General features: G+C 41.1%; 9 protein-coding genes, 1 long non-coding RNA gene and 1 other non-coding gene across 12 annotated transcripts; 5 read left to right on the forward strand and 6 right to left on the reverse strand.

The window, feature by feature from the left end:
* Position 1: 1 nt before the first annotated feature.
* Positions 2 to 1,654, forward strand: LOC145707263 (uncharacterized). The gene is made up of 6 exons (XM_081784761.1): positions 2 to 161; positions 244 to 323; positions 780 to 945; positions 989 to 1,107; positions 1,152 to 1,310; positions 1,356 to 1,654. The coding sequence occupies exons 1-6, from the start codon at positions 2 to 4 to the stop codon at positions 1,521 to 1,523; spliced, it is 852 nt and encodes a 283-aa protein (XP_081640887.1). The 3' UTR covers positions 1,524 to 1,654.
* On the reverse strand, positions 1,654 to 2,748 carry LOC145706513 (uncharacterized). Its single transcript, XM_081783929.1, has 4 exons — positions 2,584 to 2,748; positions 2,154 to 2,368; positions 1,929 to 2,107; positions 1,654 to 1,848 (listed from the first exon to the last, which is right to left on the reverse strand). The coding sequence occupies exons 1-4, from the start codon at positions 2,732 to 2,734 to the stop codon at positions 1,698 to 1,700; spliced, it is 696 nt and encodes a 231-aa protein (XP_081640055.1). The 5' UTR covers positions 2,735 to 2,748; the 3' UTR covers positions 1,654 to 1,697.
* A 3,876-nt stretch (positions 2,749 to 6,624) lies between these two features.
* On the reverse strand, positions 6,625 to 7,273 carry LOC145706519 (uncharacterized). The gene is made up of 3 exons (XR_014134690.1): positions 7,084 to 7,273; positions 6,978 to 7,029; positions 6,625 to 6,726 (listed from the first exon to the last, which is right to left on the reverse strand). It is a non-coding gene; the product is annotated as an uncharacterized LOC145706519 (long non-coding RNA).
* Positions 7,274 to 9,462: 2,189 nt separating this feature from the next.
* On the forward strand, positions 9,463 to 9,535 carry TRNAR-ACG (transfer RNA arginine (anticodon ACG)). Its single transcript has one exon. It is a non-coding gene; the product is annotated as a tRNA-Arg (tRNA).
* Positions 9,536 to 9,661: 126 nt separating this feature from the next.
* On the reverse strand, positions 9,662 to 11,515 carry LOC145707265 (protein O-mannosyl-transferase TMTC2-like). The gene is made up of 3 exons (XM_081784763.1): positions 11,409 to 11,515; positions 10,393 to 11,355; positions 9,662 to 10,347 (listed from the first exon to the last, which is right to left on the reverse strand). Exons 1-3 carry the CDS (start codon positions 11,513 to 11,515, stop codon positions 9,669 to 9,671), a joined length of 1,749 nt encoding a protein of 582 aa, XP_081640889.1. The 3' UTR covers positions 9,662 to 9,668.
* Positions 11,516 to 11,824: 309 nt separating this feature from the next.
* LOC145706512 (protein white-like) lies at positions 11,825 to 12,962 on the reverse strand. Its single transcript, XM_081783928.1, has 5 exons — positions 12,778 to 12,962; positions 12,647 to 12,732; positions 12,487 to 12,598; positions 12,116 to 12,442; positions 11,825 to 11,880 (listed from the first exon to the last, which is right to left on the reverse strand). The coding sequence occupies exons 1-5, from the start codon at positions 12,944 to 12,946 to the stop codon at positions 11,837 to 11,839; spliced, it is 738 nt and encodes a 245-aa protein (XP_081640054.1). The 5' UTR covers positions 12,947 to 12,962; the 3' UTR covers positions 11,825 to 11,836.
* Positions 12,963 to 13,016: 54 nt separating this feature from the next.
* On the reverse strand, positions 13,017 to 15,124 carry LOC145707268 (protein white-like). Its single transcript, XM_081784766.1, is given in 5 exon segments — positions 13,017 to 13,313; positions 13,362 to 13,942; positions 14,415 to 14,609; positions 14,694 to 14,995; positions 15,041 to 15,124. Coding segments are annotated over 5 exon segments (1,416 nt in total). The 5' UTR covers positions 15,082 to 15,124.
* A 931-nt stretch (positions 15,125 to 16,055) lies between these two features.
* Positions 16,056 to 17,245, forward strand: LOC145706518 (clathrin light chain A-like). Its single transcript, XM_081783935.1, has 6 exons — positions 16,056 to 16,321; positions 16,397 to 16,470; positions 16,524 to 16,770; positions 16,816 to 16,903; positions 16,946 to 17,059; positions 17,142 to 17,245. The coding sequence occupies exons 1-6, from the start codon at positions 16,170 to 16,172 to the stop codon at positions 17,151 to 17,153; spliced, it is 687 nt and encodes a 228-aa protein (XP_081640061.1). The 5' UTR covers positions 16,056 to 16,169; the 3' UTR covers positions 17,154 to 17,245.
* Positions 17,246 to 18,663: 1,418 nt separating this feature from the next.
* On the reverse strand, positions 18,664 to 19,817 carry LOC145706517 (uncharacterized). Its single transcript, XM_081783934.1, has 6 exons — positions 19,642 to 19,817; positions 19,536 to 19,598; positions 19,344 to 19,464; positions 19,029 to 19,302; positions 18,827 to 18,968; positions 18,664 to 18,786 (listed from the first exon to the last, which is right to left on the reverse strand). Exons 1-4 carry the CDS (start codon positions 19,682 to 19,684, stop codon positions 19,179 to 19,181), a joined length of 351 nt encoding a protein of 116 aa, XP_081640060.1. The 5' UTR covers positions 19,685 to 19,817; the 3' UTR covers positions 18,664 to 18,786; positions 18,827 to 18,968; positions 19,029 to 19,178.
* Positions 19,818 to 21,291: 1,474 nt separating this feature from the next.
* Positions 21,292 to 22,944, forward strand: LOC145706503 (26S proteasome regulatory subunit 10B). Its single transcript, XM_081783920.1, has 7 exons — positions 21,292 to 21,849; positions 21,895 to 21,980; positions 22,027 to 22,199; positions 22,242 to 22,381; positions 22,427 to 22,509; positions 22,553 to 22,672; positions 22,722 to 22,944. The coding sequence occupies exons 1-7, from the start codon at positions 21,345 to 21,347 to the stop codon at positions 22,782 to 22,784; spliced, it is 1,170 nt and encodes a 389-aa protein (XP_081640046.1). The 5' UTR covers positions 21,292 to 21,344; the 3' UTR covers positions 22,785 to 22,944.
* Positions 22,945 to 22,985: 41 nt separating this feature from the next.
* On the forward strand, positions 22,986 to 24,159 carry LOC145706509 (ubiquitin thioesterase otubain-like). 2 transcript variants are annotated; one of them, XM_081783927.1, is made up of 6 exons: positions 22,986 to 23,021; positions 23,103 to 23,244; positions 23,291 to 23,562; positions 23,606 to 23,735; positions 23,777 to 23,890; positions 23,934 to 24,159. In XM_081783927.1, the coding sequence occupies exons 1-6, from the start codon at positions 23,008 to 23,010 to the stop codon at positions 24,009 to 24,011; spliced, it is 750 nt and encodes a 249-aa protein (XP_081640053.1). In that variant the 5' UTR covers positions 22,986 to 23,007; the 3' UTR covers positions 24,012 to 24,159. The 2 variants fall into 2 exon arrangements, with proteins under 2 accessions (XP_081640053.1, XP_081640052.1); XM_081783926.1 differs by having other exon boundaries at positions 22,987 to 23,028; positions 23,110 to 23,244.
* The last annotated feature ends 35 nt before the right edge of the window (positions 24,160 to 24,194 follow it).

The following is a 24,194-nucleotide window of genomic DNA, read 5'->3' on the forward strand; positions in this document are numbered from 1 at the left end:
AATGAACGTTGCATCCTCGTCGATCTTGTGCTTGTATGTTTTCACCGAATTAAAGGATGAGCTGGATGCGAAGGTTATCGAAACAAGTGACGCGAACCGTCGAAACGTAGAACTTGAAGTAGACGTCCAGCGTCTATCAAACGAGCTCAACCTCGCCATCAGTGAGTAGCAACTACTAGTCAGACAATCTCTGATTATTTTGACTACTTTTTATTCAAAACCATTTTTTCATTTTTATTTAAGAACGCTGCGAGAAACTGGAGTTAGAGCTAACAGACGCCAGTCAACAGCTCAAATTTGCGAAAGAAGGAGTCATGGCCAAGGTAAATTTATTGTTGTAAAAGTATATAAAATAGTATCAGTAATAGGAGGTTGACCAGTCTAAGACGGCGTTGCGGACCCTAATGTAGAATTGATGATAATTCATTTTATTGGTTTGAACTTCAAACTTTGAAGAGCTCAAAAGCTCTCATATTCGTCTCTCATATTCGTCTCTCATAAATTGTTGCACAGAATCTTTTTAGTAAATAATAATATATGTCAACTAGGTAGCGCTATGCGATATGGGCTGTAGAGTCAAGGACAACTTTGAATCCATCTTGTTAATTCATTTTATTTTTTGTTTCCGACAAAACTGAGGCACGAATTATATACTCATTTTTATGAGGCCTTATCCAACAAAAATCTAGGATGCCTGAAACTACCCCTCTAAATAACGATAGAAATCTTCTTTTATTGGAACGTATAAAGCCATAAAAGGCCCAAAATCTGATTTTCAGAGCGACGAAGCCTTTGTCAAGGTGATCCAGAAGTTGGAAAGCGCTCTGAACAAAATCAACGAGTCAATCGTTTACTCCAACTATCCCGGCTACGATGTCAACAGAACACTAGATGACATCGCAGCCATCCTCGACGAGGCGATGAAAAGATCAAAATTCCTCATTGGTAAGTCAAGTTGCTTCCTTGCTTCCATAATTAAAATTTCAAGTTCGCGAAAACTCCCTAGCGAGTATTTTATCAAAAGAATCGGAGTTCATTCTCCGCCAGTATTTCAAGCAGAACTGCCTCGATCTGGAGACGATGAGCGAGAAGGAAAAGATGGAGCAGGTAAAAAATTTGGAAAGAAAAACAGACAAGAAAACGTTTTCTAGCTTCTGAAAGCTCTTCCAGAGCTGACTCTATCCGAGAAAATTGCTCGCAAAAGCGACTTTTGCGTGAGCATGAAGTCCCTTCCGCTACAGTCGTCGACCCCCTTCGATTCCGAAAGCGAGTTGAACTCAACCACGCCGCCGCCAAAACCGCCACGGACTGTAAGGCCAGCATTTTAACAAGCCTAATTCATTGTTAATTCGTAGCTCCGCAAGATGCTCGCTCCAGGCAGCTCACATTCTCTGAGTTTTGCTCAGAACTCGCTCGAGTACCTGGTTCCAGCAACGTCCAAGTCTAAAAGTCTCACGCGAACCCTTCGCCGGAAAATCGTCAAGCTCAAACCGTCTTTCGAAAAGTTATCGCCTCGCAAATAAAACAGTTCCTACCCTGTTTAAAAAAATTTGAACTAAATTAAACATTTTTTCTTATTTTAAAATTCAAATCTATCAGGTCCAAAGATAAAAAACTGTTTCTCTTTCTGCTCATCAAACAAATAAAGGGTCGTTGTTTTATTTACAGTATTTGATTACTTTCATCACTATTGCTATTCAATACGTACTCGCCACGGGCTTGGTGGAGCCGACAAACGCGGCTTTTATACAAAAGAAGATGATGACAAGGACGAAGCCGCCGCCGAGGACGTAGAAAAACTTTGCTGCCTTTTTGAGTTTTTCTTCTTCGAGTGCTTCTTTTTCGCGACTGAAAAAATTTGCAGTTAGAGGGGCGTCTGTGCTGGAAAGAATTATGATCAGGTTTATGATCGGTTCTAGAGTATATACTAGGAAAGCGTGGTGGCTTTTGTCTCGACGTCGGGAGCAGGAGTGCTTGGTTGGTTCAACAAACGAGGCGTGGAAGGAGGAAGAGTTGCAAGGATGGATTTGAGGTTCACGCGCGGCCTCAAAGAGTTCATCATCGTTGGTCGCTGAACTGGAGCGCCTTGGTCAATCATCACATTATCCTTGGATGAAAGATGATGTTGCTGATTATTGAGTTTGAAGGCTCACCTGGGGAGGAAGAGGTCGGTAGACCATTGGATTAGGTATGTGCTGAACGTAGACAGGGTTATTTCTGATTTCGGTTCTTTCAAATTCTCGAGCGGAAAATAAAGCTAAGAGAGAATTAAAGAACCGTTGACTTGGATCATTCTGGTTGGCGAAGTTGTTCTGCTGATGATGCGATCGCATGTGCGGAGCTCGGATTACTGGAGCAGCTTTCATGGCTATAAAACGATTACTACTCACCAAGCAGGAGATAAGGCTTACGTTCCCCGGCATCACACATTACCCCGCCATTACGTTTATTTATCACCTGTAATCTCTTGTAAATTCAATTATGCATTTAACCCAAACTACCGGTATTTGCGCAAATGGGAGGCTTATTTTCACCAAGTCAGTTATTTTATGCCTGCAAGAAAACTGGATAGAAAGGACTTACCATCAGCCACAGTTTTCACAGCACTGTAGGAGATCAAAATCGCCGAGCCTGCTTGAACATCGAGTCCTATTTCAGCTTTTGAACCTTCTCCGCCGGCGAAAAACAGCTGTTTCGTGTCACAGTTGATAAAGTTCTTTCTCCCATTCACCATGACCCAAACCTGGTTGCGCTTTCGATCGGCTTTTTAAATTGTCAAGAAATCAAATCAGTTGATCCAAAAAAACTTTTTGGAAAAAAACTTTGTCTAAAGAAAAGTCGAAAGTTTCTAGTTTTGATTATTCGGATAGCTGGCTGCGGTTGGTCTCGCGCTCCATCCGTAAGCCGCGTTTGTTTACGCCGCAGCTTTAGGGACTTACATTTTTTCACTTTGAAAAAGGGAAGAAAAATTACAAAGTTTAAATTTAGAATTTATGATTTATAATTTATAAGCCAAGTAGCTGGGAGCAGTTGATTTCTAGGGAGCGCACGTGGACCTTCAAAATGGGAGCTTTGTCCACGCTCCATTCGTCGACGCCGATTTCCCAGATGCAATTGAATGGACCTTCTAGTCGCCCGGGAAGCCAGGAGTTCCAACGTACTGAAAAGAAAGGTTGGAAGGTGAAGAACTTTTGGTTTTGAATGAAATGGGAGTGGCCAAGAAGATCGAATAATTGAGGTTAGGGCTGGGCTCGGCAACCTGTGTAAAAACCTGAGTCAGGATTTTGGAAGAGCTTTAAAGAAAAGACGCGCGGTGGCTTTTTTATGATTCATAAATTATGAACAAAGCCGCTTATGTAAGTATTGGGAAGCCTGGGCTCGGCAACCTGTGTAGAAAACCTGAGTCAGATTCTGAAAAACCAAAATGAAAAGCCGCGTAGCGGCTTTTAAAGACGAAGCCGCAAAGCGGCTTCGGAACATAATCATTTCAATTTAACTTTTTCTATTTGCGAAGCCGCTTGGTGGCTTCGTCTTTTAAAAAGCCGCTACGCCTGCTTTTCAGAACCTGACTCAGGATTCTAGCAAAGCTCCAACAACAAGGCCAACTATTCATTTATTTATGAAATAAATGTCACCTGTCTCCCAACAGTATGATATCATTATCAATATCATCAAATTTAGTTGATCGTCAAAAATGTGGTAAATCAAAATAGACGTCATTTTTTCTGTTAATATTATCCCATTAAATTTGTTTTTAAACAGGCGGGAAGACAATTATCCTCAGCGAAAGAGAAGAAGTGAGGGTTGAGAGGAGAGGATTAGAGATCCACTTGACTTTGGTGGAAACGTTTGACATTTTCGGCTGCGTTTTGCGTAATGAACGCTGCTGGAGTACCGACTACTCAAGGAGGACGGACATTTTCCGCCACCTCATCCAAAAACGATCTAATTTATCTTTCACTTATTTTTCGACGATATTGTATTCCATTCTTCAAAGAGTAGTTTTTACTATCAAAAACATAACTTCTGTCAAACTGTTTAGGAACATTTCAAAATAAGCTTGCACTGAAACTACTGTTTAAAATATATGATTCAAGATGTACAGTCGTCTTCTAAAGTAGAAATCCGCTGAAAGATCTCTAATTAAAAGTCGCGTAGCGGCTTTGCGAAAATTTAAAAATATATTGGAAAGGTAATTTTGAGAAGCCGCTCCGCAGGTTCATTTTTTGAAAAGCCGATGCGCGGCTTTTTATTCAGACCCTGACTCAGGTTTTCCAGACAGGTTGCTGAAAGTGCTTTCGTAGAAAGCCGCACAGCGGCTTTTTTTTAAGACGAAGCCGCGAAGAGGCTATGCCTGAATTTCCTTATAAGTTATAAGGGGGTTACTTGGGGTCAGACATCGAACCACCATATTTTGTCACCTTCCGCCAGAAGGTTCGGACCTCCCTGCGGGCGATCCTGCCGCACTCCGCGGGCTACGCGGCGTTCGCCTCATGGTTAGTTATCTGGTAATAGGAGGCGACCCGTAAGCACCCGTAAAAAGATTTTTTCAGAGATTTAAGAAAAGTGTCTGATAAAGATCATATTCGAAGAAAAATTTCTAGTGAAATCTAGAACAATGAGAATTTTTGCTTTGAAATATAAATTTCGCATTTTACATTATTTCTTGAATAATTTCTTTAGAAATGAATCAATATTCGGAATCAGCAAGTTCAATTACCCATATTCATAAAAAGAAATTTTAAATTTTATGTCAGATAAGAGAAGTTGGAATCGCGAGAGAGAGGTCATCGCGCTCCCGTGAAAATCCCTAGTTATAAGTTATAACTTATAACTATTCTATTTTTATTATTGAGATTGTAATTTTGAACTTCGTTCAATTTTTTCGCATAAAAAGACAATGAGTTGCAAAAAGTTAAAAAAAATAAACTCTCTCGTCATCCATAATCCGGTTCTTAACGAGTGCGATTGTGAGTGGCAAACTCCGGGGCTCGCTTTAAATCTGCATTTTCAAAAACTGAGCACGTATTAAACTGCTTAGAAGTCTTTAGTCGTTCAGACAGGCGAAATCTCGAGCACAATATACTTAGCATATTTTGCGTAAAATAACTAAAATAGGTTTGAATTTAGAATTTTGCATTGTGAAATGAGTCAGCAATAATAATTTCTGATAGTTTTTTTACAGATACAGCCTCAGAAACCTGTGTAGAAAACCTGAGTCAGGGCTCGAAAGATCTTTAATGAAAATGCGGCTTATACGAAATGGCCAGAAATAAAATATATTGGAGAGTAATTTTTAAGCAGCTTTTGATAAGAGGTCTTATAGACCTTAAGGGTGTCAACGTCGATTTTTACAAGCTTTCAATTTCTAGCTTGGAATTCCGACTCACGTTTTTAGTCGAGGAAAATCGGTAATTCGCGTGAACAAAGCTGGGTTGGAGTGGATTTGGGATAAAAAGCGGTGGTCTAATCTGAGTGGCACAATTTTTTTCGTCTTACGTTTGCAGCGAGCCTTATCAGTTCTCGGCAGGACTGATCCACTCGATGCGCCGCGTATTCTATACTTTACCAGCAGCCTCTTCAAAACTCTCTTTTTACTTGTTTAGACGCAGTTTACATAACGCATCCAATTAATAGTCGAAGTTCGACTGTCGAACGAAACAAAAACACCAACTTTTTGGGAAAATATTCTGAGAAGGTTAAAATGACTCGTTTAAAATTAACCTGTTTTAGTAAATTCATCAATTCCTTGTCGATTAAATTAGGGAAGAAAAACTGTCAACTCGTCAAAATTGCCGGGCTCGCGCTAAATCTAGACGTATTAAATTCCTAGCAAAATACTGGAAGTGGGCAGATCTCTCTTTAGGAGGCTGGATTAGCTAATCTCGAGTGAAGGAAATCCAGACGGGACTCGATTTGATAACTACCGCTTCGAACAAGTTCCCTCGCAAAATTGCTCTTAGAAAGTTGCTTTCCTTCTATTTTCCTGGAGCTTTTTTTTTGGTCTTTTCTCCCTTTTACGTTCATTTTTCACAACTCAAGCAAAAAAGGCAAAAGCAAAATAGCCTCCATCATTTACAATTTTTATATTTTAATATAAGTTAAAAATAAAACGATGAAAAATTGAATTAAACTTATTTTTTTTACGCAAAAAAAATAAATAAATAAAATAATAATATATTATTAATAATAAAAATAAATTTGATAATATCAAAAATAATAATAAAAATATAATTATATAGAATAAAACAAATAAATATAATTAAAATAATAAAATAATCAGATAAATCATTAAGTTAGTAATAATATATATTCTTTACCTTCGTCTCTCCAAAGAAAGCATTATCGCCACCTCTTCCGCTAGAATTGCAGCCCAGAACCGAAGTCGCCTCTATCCTGGATTTCGCTGTTAAAACGAACAGCAAGACCAACTGCTTCATCATTTTCTTTACAAATGTTTTCTTTTCTCTGTACAAATTAAAATCAGTCCCAAGCTTAATATCGCTACTTATCAAAATTGGGTTTAATGAAACGGAGAAGCGGGTGACCGGGACGAGCGCTGGGACTCTCCGGCGCCGCCTGTACCGCGCGGTGCTAAATTTTGCAGACGAAAATCGCGCTGTTGCTCGAATTGAAGGTTTATTCCCGAAAAAGTTTTTTTGACATACAGTAGGGTTCAGAAAAGTGGAGAGATTGGATACCGTCGATAGGGCATTTCCGCTCGAACTGAAATTATCATTTTACTTTGATAAAACTCTAGGCTCAGAAACCTGTGTAGAAATCCTGAGTAAGGGTCCTGAAAGATCTCAAATGGAAATTAGCGGCTTTTCTTCAGGGTAGCCGCGAAGCGGCTTTTCCAAATAAGTTATTTGAAATTACCAATTTATTTCATCAAAGATCTTTCAAGACCCTGACTCAGGATTTCAACACAGGTTGACGAACCCAGGTGAACAGAAACACTAGTTTTTGAAACTTACCGCTCCTGAGATGTTGAAGCTGGTCGTTCAGCAGGTCGAAGAATCGTTGTTCCTAATTGTATTAGTTTTTCAAAATGTAGCTTTTATTCTTTCTCAAATCGTTTACCTCTGGCGTAAGACCGATTTCATGAGCATTTCTAGCGATGTTGCTGCAGCAAACGGCGCCATAAAGAGCAAGTCCAAAAACAGAAAGAAACTTCATCTGTTCACTTTTTTCGTGGTGAATATTCTTCGCGCTGAAACACGGAAGTTTATATACCTATCTCGACTCTGGCCAGTGCTGCTGAACGAATGTGTGCGGGATGGGTGGGAAAGGGACACCTTCAATTTTAGATGTAAATGAATCCAGCTGACTTCCGTATTCGGTGATTTATTTTGAAGACTCTTTTGAGAAGAATTTATATTGTAAATTTTCCATTTTGGTAAATTTTAATAGCGAAAATTAAATAATAGAAAAACTTAAAATTACGAATTTTTATTTAATAAAATCTATAATTTTTCCCCTCGATTTTCAACGTAATGAACCGCCATAAATTGAATTAGACGATCTTGAAAATTTGAAATTTATTTTGGCGACTCTCTTGTCGTGAAAAATAAAAAGAGATAAGCTGTGTAGCATGATGATATAGAATATATCACCGCTGCAGATTATATCGTCGCCGGGATTCTTACTTAGCTTACGGCGCTTATCAAAAGTTACAATGTTGTAGCTCGGCGCGAAAAAGAGTACCGCAGACAGGCGCCTCTTATCTTTGAACTTTTCTTGTTGATCCAAGAATTTTAGAAATTTTCAAGTTATAATTCTTCATTTTTCCGTTTCACCCTTCATATTTATTTTCGTCTATATAGTGAATACCGTCTGTATGTATATTTAATCCGTTAAAATGCAAGAACAATATTTCCAAATCAATAAGAGTTGCAAATGTGGCTTTATTTTCGCTGAGCTGAGCTGAGTGAGAAATTCTCTGAGCTGAGCTGGTCTATTTCGGAGCTCACTGAGCTGAGCTGAGTTGAGCTGAGCTGCCCCTTTTCAGAGGTCATTGAGCTGAGCTGAGCTGACCTTTTCTTAGGTAGTTGAGCTGAGCTGAGCTAAGCAGAACCTAATAAGAGCTGAGCTGAGTGAGCTGAGCTTATCAATATACTTAGTACAATGATAAATGGCGAAAATTAATCGTAGTTTGGTCTGTTCGGTTACGTCAAAAGGTGCACGAAAGAACTTGGGCCGGAAAAGGGCGCATGCTGGAATGGGCTGCTCCTGCATTTGAATGATATCAGCGCTTCTAAAATTTAAACTCGGGCAGCTTCTTTAGTTCTACGCATATCTTGAATGCGAATCTAAAAGGGCCACTGCCTTTTATTTTATATCTCGCGTGCGGGGAGCTTTAATGAGCTGGAATATGCAGAGTGCAACTCGACAGAAATTAGCATGAATGCACGTTTTCTCTTACTGGACCAATAGACTCGCTCCTCCCCCTTTTTCATCAATCAGGAGAAATTTAATTAGGAAGTACTCTGCTGAGCTGAGCTGAGCAGACCATATTTAGAGCTGAGCTGAGCTGTTTTTACTGTATTTTTATTATTAAAATAGCGTAAAATTCATTGAGCTTAGCTGAGCTGAGCTTAGTGAGAATTGTATGAGCTGAGCTGAGCTGAGCAGAACAGATCATGTTCGAAAATCATTTAGCTGAGCTGAGCGAAAATTGTTTGAGCTGAGCTGAGCTTAGCAGATTAAATCATTTTGGAAAAGCACTGAGCTGAGCTGAGCGACCGCGCATTCAGCCAGCTCAGCTCACTCAGCTCAGCAGATTTGCAACTCTGATGTCTTGAATATGCGGAACAGTATGAGTGGATCAGTTTTTATTTTGATGAATTATATTATTTATTGATTTGATATTGTTTTCCCTCTCACTCTAGGTTCACTACCAGCTCATGAGCACGTAAGCATGAGCTGCCCATGAGCACGTGAGCACGAGCTGCTCATGAGCAGTGCTCATGCTCACTGAATTTGGAGGACCCACGTGCTCACGCGAGCTCGTGCTCACTTTTCAAATTTCAAACCCTGACCCTGACCTCTATTCTCCAAAATCAGAAGAGCGCCCTTTCGGACAGTGATAAATTTGCCACTCGGCAGGGACCATCTGTCATTTTTTCTTTCTGCCCTGCACTATTTAGAAAGATAAAAAAGGTGGCTCTTTATAACAGTTGAAAACCAATCAATCAATTATTTTTCGCGCCCTTTTTTTCAGAAGACTCTACATTTTAGCCGAAAATAAAAGAAAGGAGGGCGAAAACAACTTCATTTTTCTGAAAATCGAGAAGCCGCTTGCGGCTAAGTTCGAACTAAAAAAAAGAGTTAACAGCGCGGCTTAATTTAACTCTCGACACGTGACTGAAAGCGGCTTCTCGATTTTTTCAGATTGAAAGGTTCGAATTTCGCCGTCTTCACATGATGATAAGAGTTCACATGAAAGGTGCTCGAACAGCCGGTCTTGTGGCGCAATGGATAACGCGTCTGCCTACGGAGCAGAAGATTCCAGGTTCGAGTCCTGGCAAGATCGCATCTTTTGTCTCAAGATTCTAGAGACTGTTCCTGCTTCTTATTAGTCCAGGGGCACTCTTGATAAAATTCGCGACATTTTATCAGCAAACTTTTTATTTGAAAATTAAATACTGTACAAAAATAATTTTTGATCATAAATAGTTTTTTAATCGCAGTGAGGTTTTATGCAGTGGGTCTTCGGCGAGAGCGCGTTCCAACCACCATTTGGCTTTATCGTTTTGATTCAGTTTCAAATAGTTTATTGCCAAGAGACTGAAGTAAGAAGCACGCTCGTGGTTATTGTAATCGACCACCAGTGCCCGGGCGTCAGATTGATATTCGAGCACTTCTAGCGAGCGATTGTAGTTTCCTTCTTGAAATCGTATTCTTCCAAGGTTGAACCGGCATCTGCGAGAATTCGTGAAGCATTTCTCGTAAAATCCCAGAGCTTTATCTTTCTCGCCACTTCGTTCGTTGAGAACACCGAGATTGAGGAGACAAAGAGGATGGCTCCTTTTACGTCGGAGACAGCTTTGGAAGCTGCTCTCTGCGCGAGCACTTTCGTTCTTCTCGAAAAGGATGCTTCCGAAGTTGTAGAACATGTCCGCCGACTGATGCCGGCTTAGCGCGCTTCTCATCAAAATTTCCGATTTCTCCAACTGGCCCAGATCTGCGTAAGCCAACGCCAAGTTGACCGTTGACTTCACCGAGCCAAGCGCGGCAGCTGTTTCGGAAAGGATCAGCTCGTTTTCCAACCAAGCGCGTCCGCGAATATGTGCCTTCGCTGAGAATATTACTATCCAGCTTAGATGCAGAAGTTTCTTCGAAAACCTTGAAAATCATTTTTAAGAAAATTTTAAAATTCAAAACTATTACTTTGAAAGATTTGCCTTTTTCATTGCTTCATTCGTTATTCTTAGAACAAAGAGAAGGAAACCAATCGAAACCGGATAGAGACATCTCTCTGCTCGTATAAATCCAACGAATGATATGAGATTGGAAGAGGGAAGGTACAGAAATGCGCTCAGTAGAATACTCGTCTTCGTCCATTTATCGCCATGCAAAAGTAATTTTCCGACGAGAATCGCTATCAGACAGGAACCAAGGCAGTTCCATTCCGAGAAAGAATATGTTCCTTTTGACCAGTCGTGGCAAAGCGAGATCGGGCAAACCATCTGTCTTACGTTTTCGAAGATCAATCCAAGTGCATGAACGCGGGAAGGTAAATCGTTATCCAGCTGGCTGAATTTCGCCACATTTACGCGTGTGAGCATAATGCGACAACTTGCGAGAACGACGAAGACTGCCAGAGGTGCTAGTGGCACTTGGACCGATTTTGCCGATTGTCGATGGAGCAAGAATTGGCTCGCAAGAAAAAGAGGAAACAGGATCAAGCCAGTTTCTTTTATTGGAATCGTCGCGACCGCGGCGGCCAGCATGAGCCACTCATTCTGCGGTTCATTCGCGATTTGGCCGAGCAACACCAGCAGAATGGTGGCAACGAGCATGTCAGCGCGGCCAACAAGAGTGTAGACAGCTTCCGACATGACTGGATACGAAAGGAATAAAAATCCACCAATGTGGGGAACAAAGTCCGTGTCGAGGCACTTTTGGGAAAGTCGTTCGAATAAAAATGCATTTGTTGCATGAAGAAATATGTTGAAGAAATGCATCCAAAAAAGATTCGACTTCTGCAATCGGAAAGAGAGCGAGACTAACGGCCTCCAACTATGAGTACTTGTTTCAGAGCGTATCGGAGCTCCCCAAAAATCGTAGAGCGCCAGATGATAAAGAGGGTTTAAATCAGCTCGAAGAGCTAGATTTTCTTCAATAGCTCGCCTGAGAAAAAATTAAGAGTTATGTCCACTGCGCTCTCATTTGAAAATTGGTACCTGTCATCGAAGAGAAATTTTTTCTGTCGCAAGACTCCGCCGTAAATAATGAAACCAAATATCTGCAAGGCACAAAAGTACGCGGCATTTCTCTTGTCGACGACCATGAATCATGACGTTGGAAAATCAAGAGCCCCTGAAGAATATCGAGAGAAGCGTCCTGTGACGCTGGATTAGCGCCACTGCGAGCAGATGTGCCCAATTTTTACACAAATAAAAACAACGCTTGAAAAAAGAAGAGGACGCCAAAACAGTCAAGATTTTTGAAAGACAATTGTTTCTACCTTCAGTATTCTCGAGCGAGAACAATGAAAGCCTTTTTGAAAGTAATTCCCTGCTGCGCTCGTTGTCGGAAGCGAACTGATGTTCTGATTTTTGAAGGATTTATTTTCATGAAATTTTGAATAAGTTAAGAACTATGACACGTTTCATCGGTTAGTCTTGCGGAATCGATAGGCCAGAACTCCGTACGCTAAAACTTGAGTTTGAGGACTATTAGTTAAAAAATATGGACTAAACCAATTTATGGAAGTGCATTTTTGGATCACCGATAAGATTGCTGTATTTGGCCTACCGGCCAATCAAAACCCTGATCCATAAAATCAGGGCGATCAGGGTTTTGATTGGCCTGTTGGCCAAATACAGCAATCTTATTGGTAATCCTAAAATTCCCTTCCATAATTGGTTTAACCCAAAATACAACATACCTAAAACTCTGAAAACAACGGAAAGTAAGACCAGGAGCCAATTATTTCTCGAGAAATTTTCGGGCTCATAGTTGAGCGCTTCTATCACCAGATTCCCATCGAACTCGACTGGTCGGCTGTCGGGACAGCGCTCTCCTCTGTTGATGCATGTCGAGTTCGAGTTGATGAGTCCTTCGACGAACTGGTCGTAAAGATCTTCGGGCGATGGAATTTCCGGAACGCCAGTGGGGAAGGGAAAGTCCCCTGGAATGGGGATGCCCGTGACATACTCTGGCGGAACGGTTGGAAATGTGACGCCATCCAAACTTCCCGAAAAGTCGAAGCAGTCTTAGTAAATCTAATAAATCAAAGACTTGGCAGTTGAAAATTACCTTCGGGAATGGGAATATCCAGTTGGGAAATATTGAGACTCATGCAAATGCTAGAATCGACCCACTGGTTCGTAACCATGTTCTCTACGCCGTAGTAAAACCACGATATGTACTTTTGAGGCATTTTTAATTTTAGAAATTTTGAATCAACCAATTTTACCTGAAAAGGAATAAAATAAATGGGAACTTGTTTCGCCGGAATAAAGAAACCAGACAACAAAAATAATGGAATCAACAAGGACGGAGCTTGAAAGTTCAAAAGTTAATGGCAACGGAGAAAAAAAAACCTACCTATAGTGTTTGCTTCTTTTACGTTTCTAGCGAGAGCAGATATAAAATAGCCGTACCCAGTGCAAGCAGTCGCGACGAATACGTTGATCAGATAGCACCAAAAGAAAGTATTGACATCGGCCGCGAATCCACACATGAAATAAATTATAATTGTATACAAGAGAGGCATTACGATGAAAAACGGAAGTCCTTGGGATTCTGGGTTGAAACGAGCTTCCATGATTCATTTTTTAATAAAGTTATTTTAACCCTTTTCCTGCGAGCACTTCTGCGAAAAACGCGGCAAAAATAGTATAGTGCCCGCCGTAATGTTCCCTTCTTATTACTGGCACTTGAAGAGGGAAAGCCATTAAAACAAGAAACAGATAACACATCGAGTAGGAAGTAACCATGACAAATAAGGCGGAGGTGACGGTTTGTGCGCTGTTCCTGTCGTAAGAAGAATCCCATGGAATGCGCAGAAATAAGAGACCGATGAAAATCGCTGTTCCGAGATTTTGAAAGACTTTCATCGCTGCAAATGTAGTATCTCTGTACTAAAGAAAGACAGCTCAGTGCAAATTTCAAAAGCGAAAGAAGCTTACATGTGATATCATCGCTCGCCACAGAAGCCAGCGCATTTGAACAAACAACGATGCTCGTTTCGTATCTGTAGGAATGTTTTCTGAAGACGCGAAACGGCCGCTAAGGGCATCGACCATTTTCAAGTTCTTTTTCGCCGTTTTAGTGATTGAATATCGCTGGCAAATTGCGTCCATCTTCTTGTAACTCTCTTCTTCTCTGCCCGGGATGAGTGCGATGTGGTTGATGTAGTGGTCGCAGGGATTGAAATTCATCGGAATGGGAAAGCCCATTTTTTCGAAAAACTTTGGAGTCTTGGCGGTCGGGCCTAGGAAGGCGACTTTGCCCTGCGCAAGCAGCAGCAAGTGACTGAACAAGTCAAAGACCTGACTACTTGGCTGGTGGATTGTGCATAAGATCGTCGTGCCACTCTGCGAGAGTGTTTTTAGAGTTCTAATGACAGTTTCTGCCAAGTAAGAGTCCAAACCAGAAGTCGGCTCGTCACAGAAAATTATCGGCGGGTCGGTAAGAATCTCCGTCGCAAATGAGAGACGTTTCATTTCACCACCAGAAATTGTTTTCGACATTCCAGGAATCCCAATCACTAAACAAAAACTTCGCGAAAAAGTCGAGTGGTCTCTAGAACGCGAGATAAGATATGCTTGTTTTCTATTTTTTCTCATTTGTCTTCAACTCAATGTTGGAGCTTGATCGTCCGAAAGAGAGCGTTTATCAGGTAATTAAACGATTTTTTGATTATTAATAATAATATAATAATCTATTATAATAAAGTAAGATCTTTAATTTAGAAGAAAATTCTGTCGACTCTTCCGAAAAGTAGAAAACCTACTACTTCAATTACAAAAAGTGCAGAACGCACCACACCTGCAATCTGCAAATCCTGAATAAAATCAATTTCGCATAAATATGCTGCATAAATATGCTGCTTCGATGAAGAAAAAAAATCAAAGCAGCATATGTTGTCGTCTTGTTTTTCTTGAGGTGGTTAAGTTGGTTGAGTGTTGAGTAGATTAGAGTGACTGTAAGTTAAAGAGAGGGAAAGAAGTGGTGATTACCGGTATCTTTGCACTTGGTCAGGCCCATTTGCTCAATCACGTGTTCAACTCGTTCAATTTGCTCGGACTTTGTTTTATGTGACATCCTGAGAGCGGCATGAAAAACCAATTGTTCTCGCACAGTCATTGAGCCAATAAATATATCATCTTGTTGAACGTACGCAGATATTTCTGCAAAGAGGTGAGAATTTTATAGTTAGCTATTAAAGATCTAAGGGGATAGAACTGCGATAGAGGTTAAATTGAGCACCATTCCTGGCATGTTATCTTCGACTAGATGGCCATTGACAGAGACTTGGCCTTCGACAGTTAGGTTTCCTAAATTACGACCGGCCAAAACATTCATCAGGGTTGATTTGCCAGCACCACTGCTGCCCATAATCGCCATCAAAGACCCTCTTGGAACATAACCATTTATGTTCTTGATTATTTCTTTGGAGAATCCCTTCCCCTTGACGACCAAGTTAGACCAGGCAATATCGCAGGCGTCTTGCCTGATAAAGTGAACTTCTCCATGTTCGTCGCTCTTGACTTCGCCCAGCTCTAGTTGGACTTCGTCGATTCTACTCGCAGATGAAAACCTTTTCTAAACCTTTTAAATTTCATCTTGAGACACTTGTTCACACCTGTTCCTAATCTGGTCCTTCTCTGGCTGTCGCTTCGCCATCGTTGACGAAGGTAAAAACAATTTGAATTTGATTTATTCCGATAAATGGAATAAATTTTTTGAGTGTCAGATTATGACACTCCTTTGAATAACAACGCTCATCTTTTGTCCGACTTTATTTGAGATAAAACGTCACTGACCTCACCCTGTATTTGCCCTGTACATTCATTTAAACAAAGATTAATTTTGATAAAAAAGGAACAAAAAGGTTTCGGCGCCCATCTGAATGCCCCGGTCGAGTTGTTGTGCCAATGTGTTCAAACCTCTGAAATAGGCTTCTCTCGCTTTCAGGTAACACCAGTCTAGCCTGTTCCTGAGAAGTTCAAGCGTCTCGGCGTCAAGGGCCGGAAATCTGCGGCGGTGGACAAGCGGGTGAGACAAACCGAAACCCTGAAAATTCCCGCAACTCGCACCCTTATAAAGCGATTTTTGGGTTTTTTTTACCACGGGCGCCTCTTCCTTCTGATCGAAGATTATAGATATCTCTAAAATCAGTGATCTGAAGGGAGGAGCCCTTGCGAAAACTCGAAAATCGCTTTATAAGGGAGCGACTTTCGCAAGATTTTCAGGGTTTCGGTTTGTCTCACCCGTTTGTCCACTGCCGCCGGATTCCGGCCACTGACGCCGAGACGCTTGAACTTCTCAGGAACAGGCTAGACTGGTGTTACCTGAAAGCGAGAGAAGCCTATTTCAGAAGTTTGGACACATTGGCACAACAACTCGACCGGGGCATTCAGATGAGCGCCGAAACCTTTTTGCCATTTTTTTGGGAATCAAGGAAGAGAATTATTTCTAACACACAATTTTTTCGGTTGCTCAAAAATTATTGTGGATCATTTTTTATAAACTAGTGTAAAAGAACCTTAGAAATTGGATAAACCAAAATGTAGAAAATCTACAACGTAAAAATGAATTACGCGCATTAACGAATCATGAGTCAAGTTCGATTGTAGAAGCTGATTCTGTCGCGTATTTACCCTTCGAGCGAGAGCATTTTTTTGTTTTCTTTTGTGACAAAAGTGCGATTTGAAGGAAACCGCCAACACGAACAAGCACCGCGAATTCTAAAAAAAAGAGAAATTCTTCAAATGGACGACTTTTTCAACCCAGCGCCAGAGAATTCTGCCCCTGCTTCAGAGCCAGCTGCGGTTGCTTCTGACCCAGCTGCTGATTTTCTTGGAGGTGAAGTAGCAGCGGTTGCAGATATCAATGAAGCACCCGAAGAATTGACCGTAGGAATGTGGTACGAGTTCATACAGTAGCATTAGTTAGAATTCAATAATAAGTAATTAATTTTTCGACCCTCAAAAGATAGCGAAAGCCCTGTTGATTTGGCCGGTGAATTTCCCGCAGCTGCAACTGAAGAACCGGTTGAAATCATGGAAGAAGGTTTGTCCGATCTTTTTTAATTTTCCGCGGATTAATTTTGGAAACTCTTGTAGATGCTCTTCGAGGCATGCTGAGTTCGGCGCCATCTGAATTGCCAGAAACTCGAACAGACCCCTCGCAAATCGTCAATTCAATGAACCTGGCGGATGAGCGCATTTCACAACTAAACAGCGAGTCCGAGAGCGTCCGAAAATGGCGACAAGAGAATGAACAACGAATCGCGCAAACTGACGCCAAAGAAAGCAGTGACCTTGAAGAATGGAAGTCCACTGCCAAGTCACAGATCGACGAGTTTTACAAGTTGATTAAGTAGTAGCAAGCACTGGCTAAAATCTAAATATTCAGAACTTACGAAGCTGAAAATCAAAAGCGCAAGAACCAAAATAGAACTTCTACTGCCTCCCAGCCACCTTCCCTCGACGACCCAAAAAAGGTAATGCATTAAAAGGTTAAGTAATCACAAATAACTTTTTAGGCATGGCAGCAGATCGGTGACTTCATTGACTTCAATGCCAGTCGACAGGCAAAAGAGACGAACAAGGATAGAATGAAGTCGCTTCTGTTTAAACTGAAGACAACTCCGCCTGTCAAGGAAAGAGTTCCATCTAGTAATTGAACACTAACTGCTAAATAGAGTTAGAGCTAACACTTGACAGAGAAGGAACTCTATAAAGGCAGTTTGAAAGACCCTAGAATTATACTATCCATGATCACTTCATCTATTATGTCGCAAAGTTCACTTTATTTTCATTAAAAACACGAGAGCCAAAAACTGCTTATCACTTTGTACTACAAAGATTGTAGTTTTCATTCGCAAATGCAGGGCCCTACAGTCCCTCTACTATAGAAAGCTAAACCATAAAATGGCGGAAGCAGAATCATTTTTGATAAACTAAACGTCAAAAAATGTTTTGAAACAGCAGGCTGATCAAAATTCCAGAGGGGCTTTAGAATTCGTAATTGAAAAAATCTTAATATCCAACGAGAGAAATCTAAAGACTTACTTTACATTATATGTTTTTTTTTTTGTTTATGCATGTAAAAAGCAGATTGCATTGGCAATATATTTTGACAATGCCCCAGTTATGCAAAGAACTCTTAATCGACTAGAATCTGATTTGCATAATGCTGACTTCCTATATGAATGTGATTTTCTGCTTCAAGCTTTCTTTTCTTTTATTGCTTTGGAATAGCATCCAAAATAACATAATGACAATTTGTCAAAAACACACAGTTTACAATGTTTTAACATGTTTAAACTTTACATGTTTTTCGTTTCTTCTGCGAAGCAATTGGAAAGCATCTGCAGCTGAGTCTCAATTGCAAGAAGATCTGACAAGCGGCTGGTGTAGATATCAGGGAAGTCGCCGCGCTCCCCTTTTCGGAAGCAGCTGTCTAGCGTCTGCTTCTTCATCGTGAAATCAGCATACGTTGGATCTCAGTAAAGTCATCAATCTTCTGCGTAACAATCCGATGTCGCCAAGGAGCGTGTTGAATATTTAACCGCAAGCCGGATCCAGTCATCCATCAAAATATACATTTACTCCTCAATTCACTACTAAAACTCAAAAGCAGCAATGAAGCGAACTTCTACGCCATCCGTCTATGCCTACCCACTCCACTTCAACGAAAGCATCATCTCCGAGATCGAAAACGAGAAACGATTCTCCTTCACCGCTTTTTCCGAAAATGGCTCGGACTGGTCCATCCTTTCGCTTTCGCAGAAATCGACAACTTCATCGAAGAGTGTTCTGCGATCGTCTGCCAAGGGGCTAAAGAAGAAGATCTGCAAGAAGCTCCGGATCAGGAAGCTGAGAGAATCGATGCGCAACAAGCTCTCCAAGACAGAGATCAACGAAATCATGGTACCTCCAAACAGCTCGTCCCTGAACACAAAAGTCTCTTCTCGAATCCGATCTGCTAAGGAACTCGACTGTTTGGACGACTACGACATTGTCGCCTGGGAAGAATCCCTAGAGGAAAAGGCCAAGTTTCGACTTACCAATCCCTTCAAGCGACAGAAGAAGTAAATTTTATGCACTACCTGTTTCATCCTTTATCGTTTCGTGTTTTTTTTCGATTGTTGAATAAAAAAATCAAATCGAAATTTATTTGTTAAAATTGTTAGATTTATTCTTCTTAGGTAGAAAATCAAGTTGAAATCAAGGAAGAGTCTTTGCAATGAAAAAGTGTCCAGATTGCTTTCGATCTTTATTTTCGCGAATGAATTGAGAATCAGTAAATTTTTGATAAAGTCTTGGACTCGCCAACGCCGCAAAACTGCGTCTGATACATTGGAGTAGGTTCGATTGTTGGCTGAATAGAACTTGTCTTAGAATTTCGAATCGCCTTTCACCTGTGTAGCGTGAACAAGAGGTTGAGCTGGGACACGACCAGGAACAGCTCCTCGTGCAGGAATGTGTTTCTTCTTGTTGCAACCGTATCTTGTGTGGCTCTCTTTGATGCGCCCATCAAGTGTTAGTTGCGTGTAGTTTTCTCTGAAAACTTTCAGATAGAGCAGATTCTTCTATGTCTTCATCGAATCCGCTTGACTTTACCTGGATTCTGTATTAATCGTCCTCGGAGCTCCGCCGCTTCCAGAGATGTGAACGAGGTTCTTTGTCGGATCTTCTCCAGGTGTCATGCCGAGAAAGCTTTTTTGGTAAGTAGACTTCTGAAGATTAGAAAAAATGAAAATATCAATCAAATTATGATTCCACGAGCTTCAATCTTTTCTTTAATTGAGCCTTCATGGCTGCTCTGAAAGCCTCTGAGTCTCCGTCTCCGAGACCGTCTTCGATCGGCCGTTGGTGGTGGTCCATGAACATTTGGCTGATTTCTTTAATTACGGAACACGAAAAATGATTGCTTACTCAGGATGAGGTCTGTTGTTCCGCTGCCCAGATGCTGTCCCAGAGCGAATTGGTTCATGAGCTACGTATTCTTTTTGGTTGTGATATTCGCCATTTGTCGTTGTCGGGAGCGCATCATCGACTTTTTACTTTTAGAAAATAATGAATAAAGCAGCGTTCTAGCCAATTTTTATCATTTTTTTCGTAAAATTCCTTTATAAGGGCGCTGAGCTGCGAATTCAGTGGTGGCCGGCCTGAGTGGAGCGCTTTTGCGCGCTAGAATTAAATTTCGTCTCTATCCAGATGAGCACAGATCTACCTTGAATAGCTTGGAACTCTCTCTGATGACTGGTGGTGTACATCTTCAGGGGCAGAAGTGAAAACACTTTTGATCATTTCGAGTCTTTTTTGCAACAACTACTTGGTTGCCATGGAGGCCCAAATTGTGATGACATTCAAATTTCTTTGAAATGGCAAACCCAACTTTTGTCTGTCTTTTCAGAATTCAGTCACAGCCCGCCGTGCACAAGAGTTAGTTGTCATCATTTATTTCATAAATTTGGTTTAATTAATTATTAAATTTTTGCAAAAAACTATCAAGCGGCGCCTCCTATCGGACATGGGAGGGACCAGTTTGCCATGTCTATACTACCGGTAGTTTCCATCATAGACGATACATGTATGTCAGAGGGTGTCCACAATGTAATCCCACGGTAGTATTCTAAGGAGTTTGGACCTGATAGAACCTTCGAAGGTGGTGAATCCTTCATCATCGATTTACAGTTTTTTTTAGTGCCAGGTATCCTGAGCGTCAAGCTACACTGGCAGTCAAGGGGACTCTGAAACTGTTCAATGTGACCAGAGCCTTATAAACTTCAGCTCCATTTGCCCAAGATGGAGATCCGCTTTGCTGGTGCCTGGCGCTAGAATCAGACCGCCGCCCTAACAGGGAAGACGGAGACGCAACCTCCGTACCAACTTCTTTGTCAGCAGCGTCTCCTCCCGTCAGACGGTCAGAGACGCTCTCTCCGATGATTCTTTGAAATATGTCCGGGCAGACAATATTTCTTCATCATGCTCCCTGGTTTGGCACATATTTCTAACGGGAATCCTCACGAAGTAAGAGCGATTAAACTCTACGGGATTCGAACACACTTGACTTTCTTCGCCTACTAACCCGCTACCCACACCACCAGGTAGCTTCCGACCACGGGGATGAAAAATCAAATTATATACCGATAGAATGAACATTTGACTTCGAAATTTTTGCATCTTACTTTTTAGTACAACGTTCTCTAGGAAGCTGTCGATCATCAGCGGCTCTCCGAGGGAACAAAATGTAATTTACATGAGCTTCCAATTTGAAAAGAGCTTTCTAATTTAGATAAATAATCTTTAAAAAAAAGAAATATAATCTAATCAATATAATATTGACAATATTATTAAATATATATTATATACAAATAATAAGTTAATCCTTTATTTAAATTTCGTAAAAAAGAATAAAATCTTAGAGACATAGAATGATGTTCGTATAAATTCCAGCTGAAAGACGAAAAGTCGGTAAATCAGCCTTTTTAGAAGCGCAATCTTGCGGCGAAGGCCAGTGCGCGCCTGGCCAATGAGCGCCAAGGGGAAAACTCTAAAAATGCTGTTATTTTTTTTGCGTTAGCCAGGGAACTCAAGCAGTTCTAGAATGCCTCCGAGAATGTCTTTGAGCATAGAGAAGAGAATAGACGAAGGAATTAAAGAAGATTTGATTTCATCGCGATTTTTTAGAATTTGTAATTAAAAAAATTTTCTAATTAATAAAAATGGTAATTCTCGTAAAAATTTTCTCCATTCAGAAGATTGGTAGAAATAAATTTTGGCCAAGAAATGATCCGTTGCGCTAGAAATTCGAAAAGTGCGTGCATCATCATTCTGTGAATAACAAAAATTGTTGAATAGCCCTGCTCAACCTCTTTTTTCCTGATTCCAAAAATCAAAAGAACCGTTTTTTTTTCAGAAACAAAAAGATAAATGGCGGATGAAAGAGAACGCGCGCTGCAGAATTATCGGCGAAAGTTGCAAGAAACGCGGCTGTTGGAGTCGAAATTGAAGAATACGCGCCAGAAAGAGAAGGATCTCCAAAAGGAGTACGAAAAGTCGGAAAATGATCTCAAGGCGCTCCAATCGGTCGGCCAGATTGTCGGCGAAGTGCTCAAACAACTGACGGACGAGAAGTTTATCGTCAAAGCGACGAATGGGCCACGCTACGTCGTCGGTTGCCGCCGACAAGTCGACAAGAACGAGCTCAAGGCTGGCACCAGAGTCGCCCTCGACATGACTACATTGACGATTATGCGTTACTTGCCCCGCGAAGTCGACCCGCTTGTCTACAACATGTCCCACGAGGACCCAGGCAACATTTCTTATTCCGAAATCGGTGGTCTCGGTGAACAGGTCCGCGAGCTTCGAGAAGTCATCGAACTTCCCCTCAACAATCCAGAACTCTTCCAGCGGGTCGGAATTTCTCCTCCGAAAGGTAAATCAAAACAATCAACTTCTTTCATTGATCTGTTCAAACCAGGTTGCTTATTGTACGGTCCTCCTGGAACTGGAAAAACTCTTCTTGCTCGTGCTGTGGCTAGTCAACTCGACGCTAATTTCTTAAAGGTAGTTTATCTTATGAGAAACTCACTGTAGAGAATCTTTTTCCTAGGTAGTATCATCTGCCATCGTGGACAAGTACATCGGTGAATCTGCTCGTCTCATCCGCGAAATGTTCAACTACGCTCGCGACCATCAACCCTGCATTATCTTTATGGACGAAATCGACGCTATCGGTGGCAGACGTTTTTCAGAAGGAACCTCTGCTGATCGTGAAATCCAACGGTAGTTGTACTTTGTTTTTCTAAAGCTAAATGTCGCTCGCAGTACTCTCATGGAATTGCTGAATCAAATGGACGGCTTCGACGCGCTCGGACAGGTGAAAATGATCATGGCGACGAACAGACCTGACACGCTCGATCCTGCGCTTTTGCGACCTGGTCGATTGGACAGAAAGATTGAAATCCGTATGAATCCCACTTAGACAATCCTTGATCTAAACTCAATTCTAGCACTGCCAAATGAGCAAGCACGACTTGACATTTTGAAGATTCACTCGCGTCCACTCGCTACTCACGGAGAAATTGACTTCGAGGTAATCTTGCTCACGCGTTTTTCTCTCTTCAATTTTTTTCTAGGCGGTTGTCAAGCTCTCAGATACATTTAATGGAGCTGATTTGCGAAACGTTTGTACAGAAGCAGGTCTTTTTGCAATTCGATCCGAGCGAGACTTTATTAACCAAGAAGATATGATGAAAGTAAGTCCATTACTATTCTTCTTTACCAACAATCTCTTTTTACTTCAAGGCTGTACGAAAAGTCGCCGAGTCGAAGCGTCTGGAATCGAAGTTGGACTACAAGCCCGTTTAAAAAACGAATGAAACAGATAATTACTATACCATTCATCCACTTGAAACATGTTTTTTCCGATCTTATTATCTTCAGCTTCTGTCATATTTTCTTTCCCTCACTACAGCTTTTACATGTTACAGTTTTCACTGTAGTTAAATAAAATGACACAGATACGTTAGATACTCAACAGTTGAGCTAACGAGTGGATTTTTTAAGGATGTCGGGCTCATTAATTGACGGAATGGATGACCAGCAGTTAGACCAGGAAAGTGCTTGAAATTGTCATGTTCGAATTCAAGTCTAAAATGCGAGATAATGTTGATCAGTTTGAAAAAGCGCCTATCAGGCAACGATAAATGCACGTGAAAGCATCAACCGTCAAATTGCGGAAACAATTCCACTAATCGGCGAGAAAATCCCTCTTGAGTCCCTTATTCAAGACTTTTCCGACAGCGAAATGTTCCAGCAACAAGTCAAGGTTTCTCTTTCTCTTTCAATCGTTATCACCAGCCATTAATTTAAAGATGCTGCTAGAGAGTTATAGAAGCGTCATCAAAATACGCCCGGATGGAAACTGTTTCTACCGTGCCTTCTCTTTCGCCCTGTTCGAGACGCTTGTGGGAAATGCATCCGGCCGAGAAGAGCTCAAAGCACAATTCAAAAAGACACGCGATTTCTTGATAGAAAAGCAAAACTACCCGAGCGTCACTGTTGACGATTTTTACGAGCAGAACGTCGACTTCATCGACGGAATCAGTGATTATAAAACGAGCGAGGAGTTGCGCGTCGCAATGAGGTATTTAAATGGCTTTATTTGATCATTTTAACAAGGATTCTAGCGATGAAGGTTTTGCCAATTACATCGTTTGTTTCTTACGACTAGTCGCATCTGCAGAGCTGCAGCAGCAACCTGACTTTTACATTAACTTCTTGCCCGATGTTTCTTCCGTTCAAGACTTCTGCAGAAAGGTAAAAAATCTATTCAAATCATCAAATTATAAATGAGCAAGGATGTGGAACCTCTTGGAATCGACATCGACCACGTCGTCATCACTGCCTTATCCACCGGTCTAAGCGTGCCCGTCCGGGTCGCCTGTCTTGAGCAGCGCGAAGGAAAGCCACAGGTTCAACCCATTTCTGACGAGTGCTGTTGTAACCCATTTTAAGATTATCGACTTCTTCAATGAAAACGCAAGCATTTCTCTTCTCTTTCGTCCAGGCCACTACGATATTCTGTACAACTAAGTTCCGCCGCCCGACTGCCTAATTAACATTCAATGTCTCTTCTTTTTTCAATAAAGTTCACCAGAAAAACACAATTCTTTCCCCTTCAATTCAGATTTCAATCAACTTACCCCGTAATGCTTCAAATATAATGTGACCTTTTGAGCTACAGTAATTGTTAAATCACCGTTCAATTCAGACATT

This window comes from Oikopleura dioica, chromosome XSR (assembly GCF_907165135.1).
Source record: "Oikopleura dioica chromosome XSR, OKI2018_I68_1.0, whole genome shotgun sequence".
Lineage (NCBI taxonomy): Eukaryota > Metazoa > Chordata > Appendicularia > Copelata > Oikopleuridae > Oikopleura > Oikopleura dioica.

Excerpts from the sequence above, each read along its gene's own strand:
- LOC145707263 (XM_081784761.1), top strand. The coding sequence starts at position 2 with ATGAACGTTGCATCCTCGTCGATCTTGTGCTTGTATGTTTTCACCGAA. Across the intron at positions 1,108-1,151 it reads AGAAGGAAAAGATGGAGCAG|CTTCTGAAAGCTCTTCCAGA; the intron begins GTAAAAAATTTG and ends AACGTTTTCTAG. Across the intron at positions 1,311-1,355 it reads CGCCAAAACCGCCACGGACT|CTCCGCAAGATGCTCGCTCC; the intron begins GTAAGGCCAGCA and ends GTTAATTCGTAG.
- LOC145706513 (XM_081783929.1), bottom strand. The coding sequence starts at position 2,734 with ATGGTGAATGGGAGAAAGAACTTTATCAACTGTGACACGAAACAGCTG. Across the intron at positions 2,369-2,583 it reads TGTGAAAACTGTGGCTGATG|CCATGAAAGCTGCTCCAGTA; the intron begins GTAAGTCCTTTC and ends ATCGTTTTATAG. Across the intron at positions 1,849-1,928 it reads AAAGCCACCACGCTTTCCTA|TCGCGAAAAAGAAGCACTCG; the intron begins GTATATACTCTA and ends AAATTTTTTCAG.
- LOC145706512 (XM_081783928.1), bottom strand. The coding sequence starts at position 12,946 with ATGCCTCTCTTGTATACAATTATAATTTATTTCATGTGTGGATTCGCG. Across the intron at positions 12,733-12,777 it reads AAAAGAAGCAAACACTATAG|CTCCGTCCTTGTTGATTCCA; the intron begins GTAGGTTTTTTT and ends TGAACTTTCAAG. Across the intron at positions 12,599-12,646 it reads TTTATTTTATTCCTTTTCAG|TACATATCGTGGTTTTACTA; the intron begins GTAAAATTGGTT and ends ATGCCTCAAAAG.
- LOC145706517 (XM_081783934.1), bottom strand. The coding sequence starts at position 19,684 with ATGTACACCACCAGTCATCAGAGAGAGTTCCAAGCTATTCAAG. Across the intron at positions 19,599-19,641 it reads AGAGTTCCAAGCTATTCAAG|CGCGCAAAAGCGCTCCACTC; the intron begins GTAGATCTGTGC and ends ATTTAATTCTAG. Across the intron at positions 19,303-19,343 it reads AACAACAGACCTCATCCTGA|CCAAATGTTCATGGACCACC; the intron begins GTAAGCAATCAT and ends TAAAGAAATCAG.
- LOC145706509 (XM_081783927.1), top strand. Across the intron at positions 23,245-23,290 it reads TGTTCCAGCAACAAGTCAAG|ATGCTGCTAGAGAGTTATAG; the intron begins GTTTCTCTTTCT and ends ATTAATTTAAAG. Across the intron at positions 23,736-23,776 it reads TTCAAGACTTCTGCAGAAAG|GATGTGGAACCTCTTGGAAT; the intron begins GTAAAAAATCTA and ends TAAATGAGCAAG.
- LOC145706518 (XM_081783935.1), top strand. The coding sequence starts at position 16,170 with ATGGACGACTTTTTCAACCCAGCGCCAGAGAATTCTGCCCCTGCTTCA. Across the intron at positions 16,322-16,396 it reads GAAGAATTGACCGTAGGAAT|CGAAAGCCCTGTTGATTTGG; the intron begins GTGGTACGAGTT and ends CTCAAAAGATAG. Across the intron at positions 16,471-16,523 it reads GGTTGAAATCATGGAAGAAG|ATGCTCTTCGAGGCATGCTG; the intron begins GTTTGTCCGATC and ends AAACTCTTGTAG.
- LOC145706503 (XM_081783920.1), top strand. The coding sequence starts at position 21,345 with ATGGCGGATGAAAGAGAACGCGCGCTGCAGAATTATCGGCGAAAGTTG. Across the intron at positions 21,850-21,894 it reads CGGAATTTCTCCTCCGAAAG|GTTGCTTATTGTACGGTCCT; the intron begins GTAAATCAAAAC and ends TGTTCAAACCAG. Across the intron at positions 22,673-22,721 it reads ACCAAGAAGATATGATGAAA|GCTGTACGAAAAGTCGCCGA; the intron begins GTAAGTCCATTA and ends TTTTACTTCAAG.
- LOC145707265 (XM_081784763.1), bottom strand. The coding sequence starts at position 11,515 with ATGGTCGTCGACAAGAGAAATGCCGCGTACTTTTGTGCCTTGCAGATA. Across the intron at positions 11,356-11,408 it reads AAATTTCTCTTCGATGACAG|GCGAGCTATTGAAGAAAATC; the intron begins GTACCAATTTTC and ends ATTTTTTCTCAG. Across the intron at positions 10,348-10,392 it reads AAAAAGGCAAATCTTTCAAA|GTTTTCGAAGAAACTTCTGC; the intron begins GTAATAGTTTTG and ends ATGATTTTCAAG.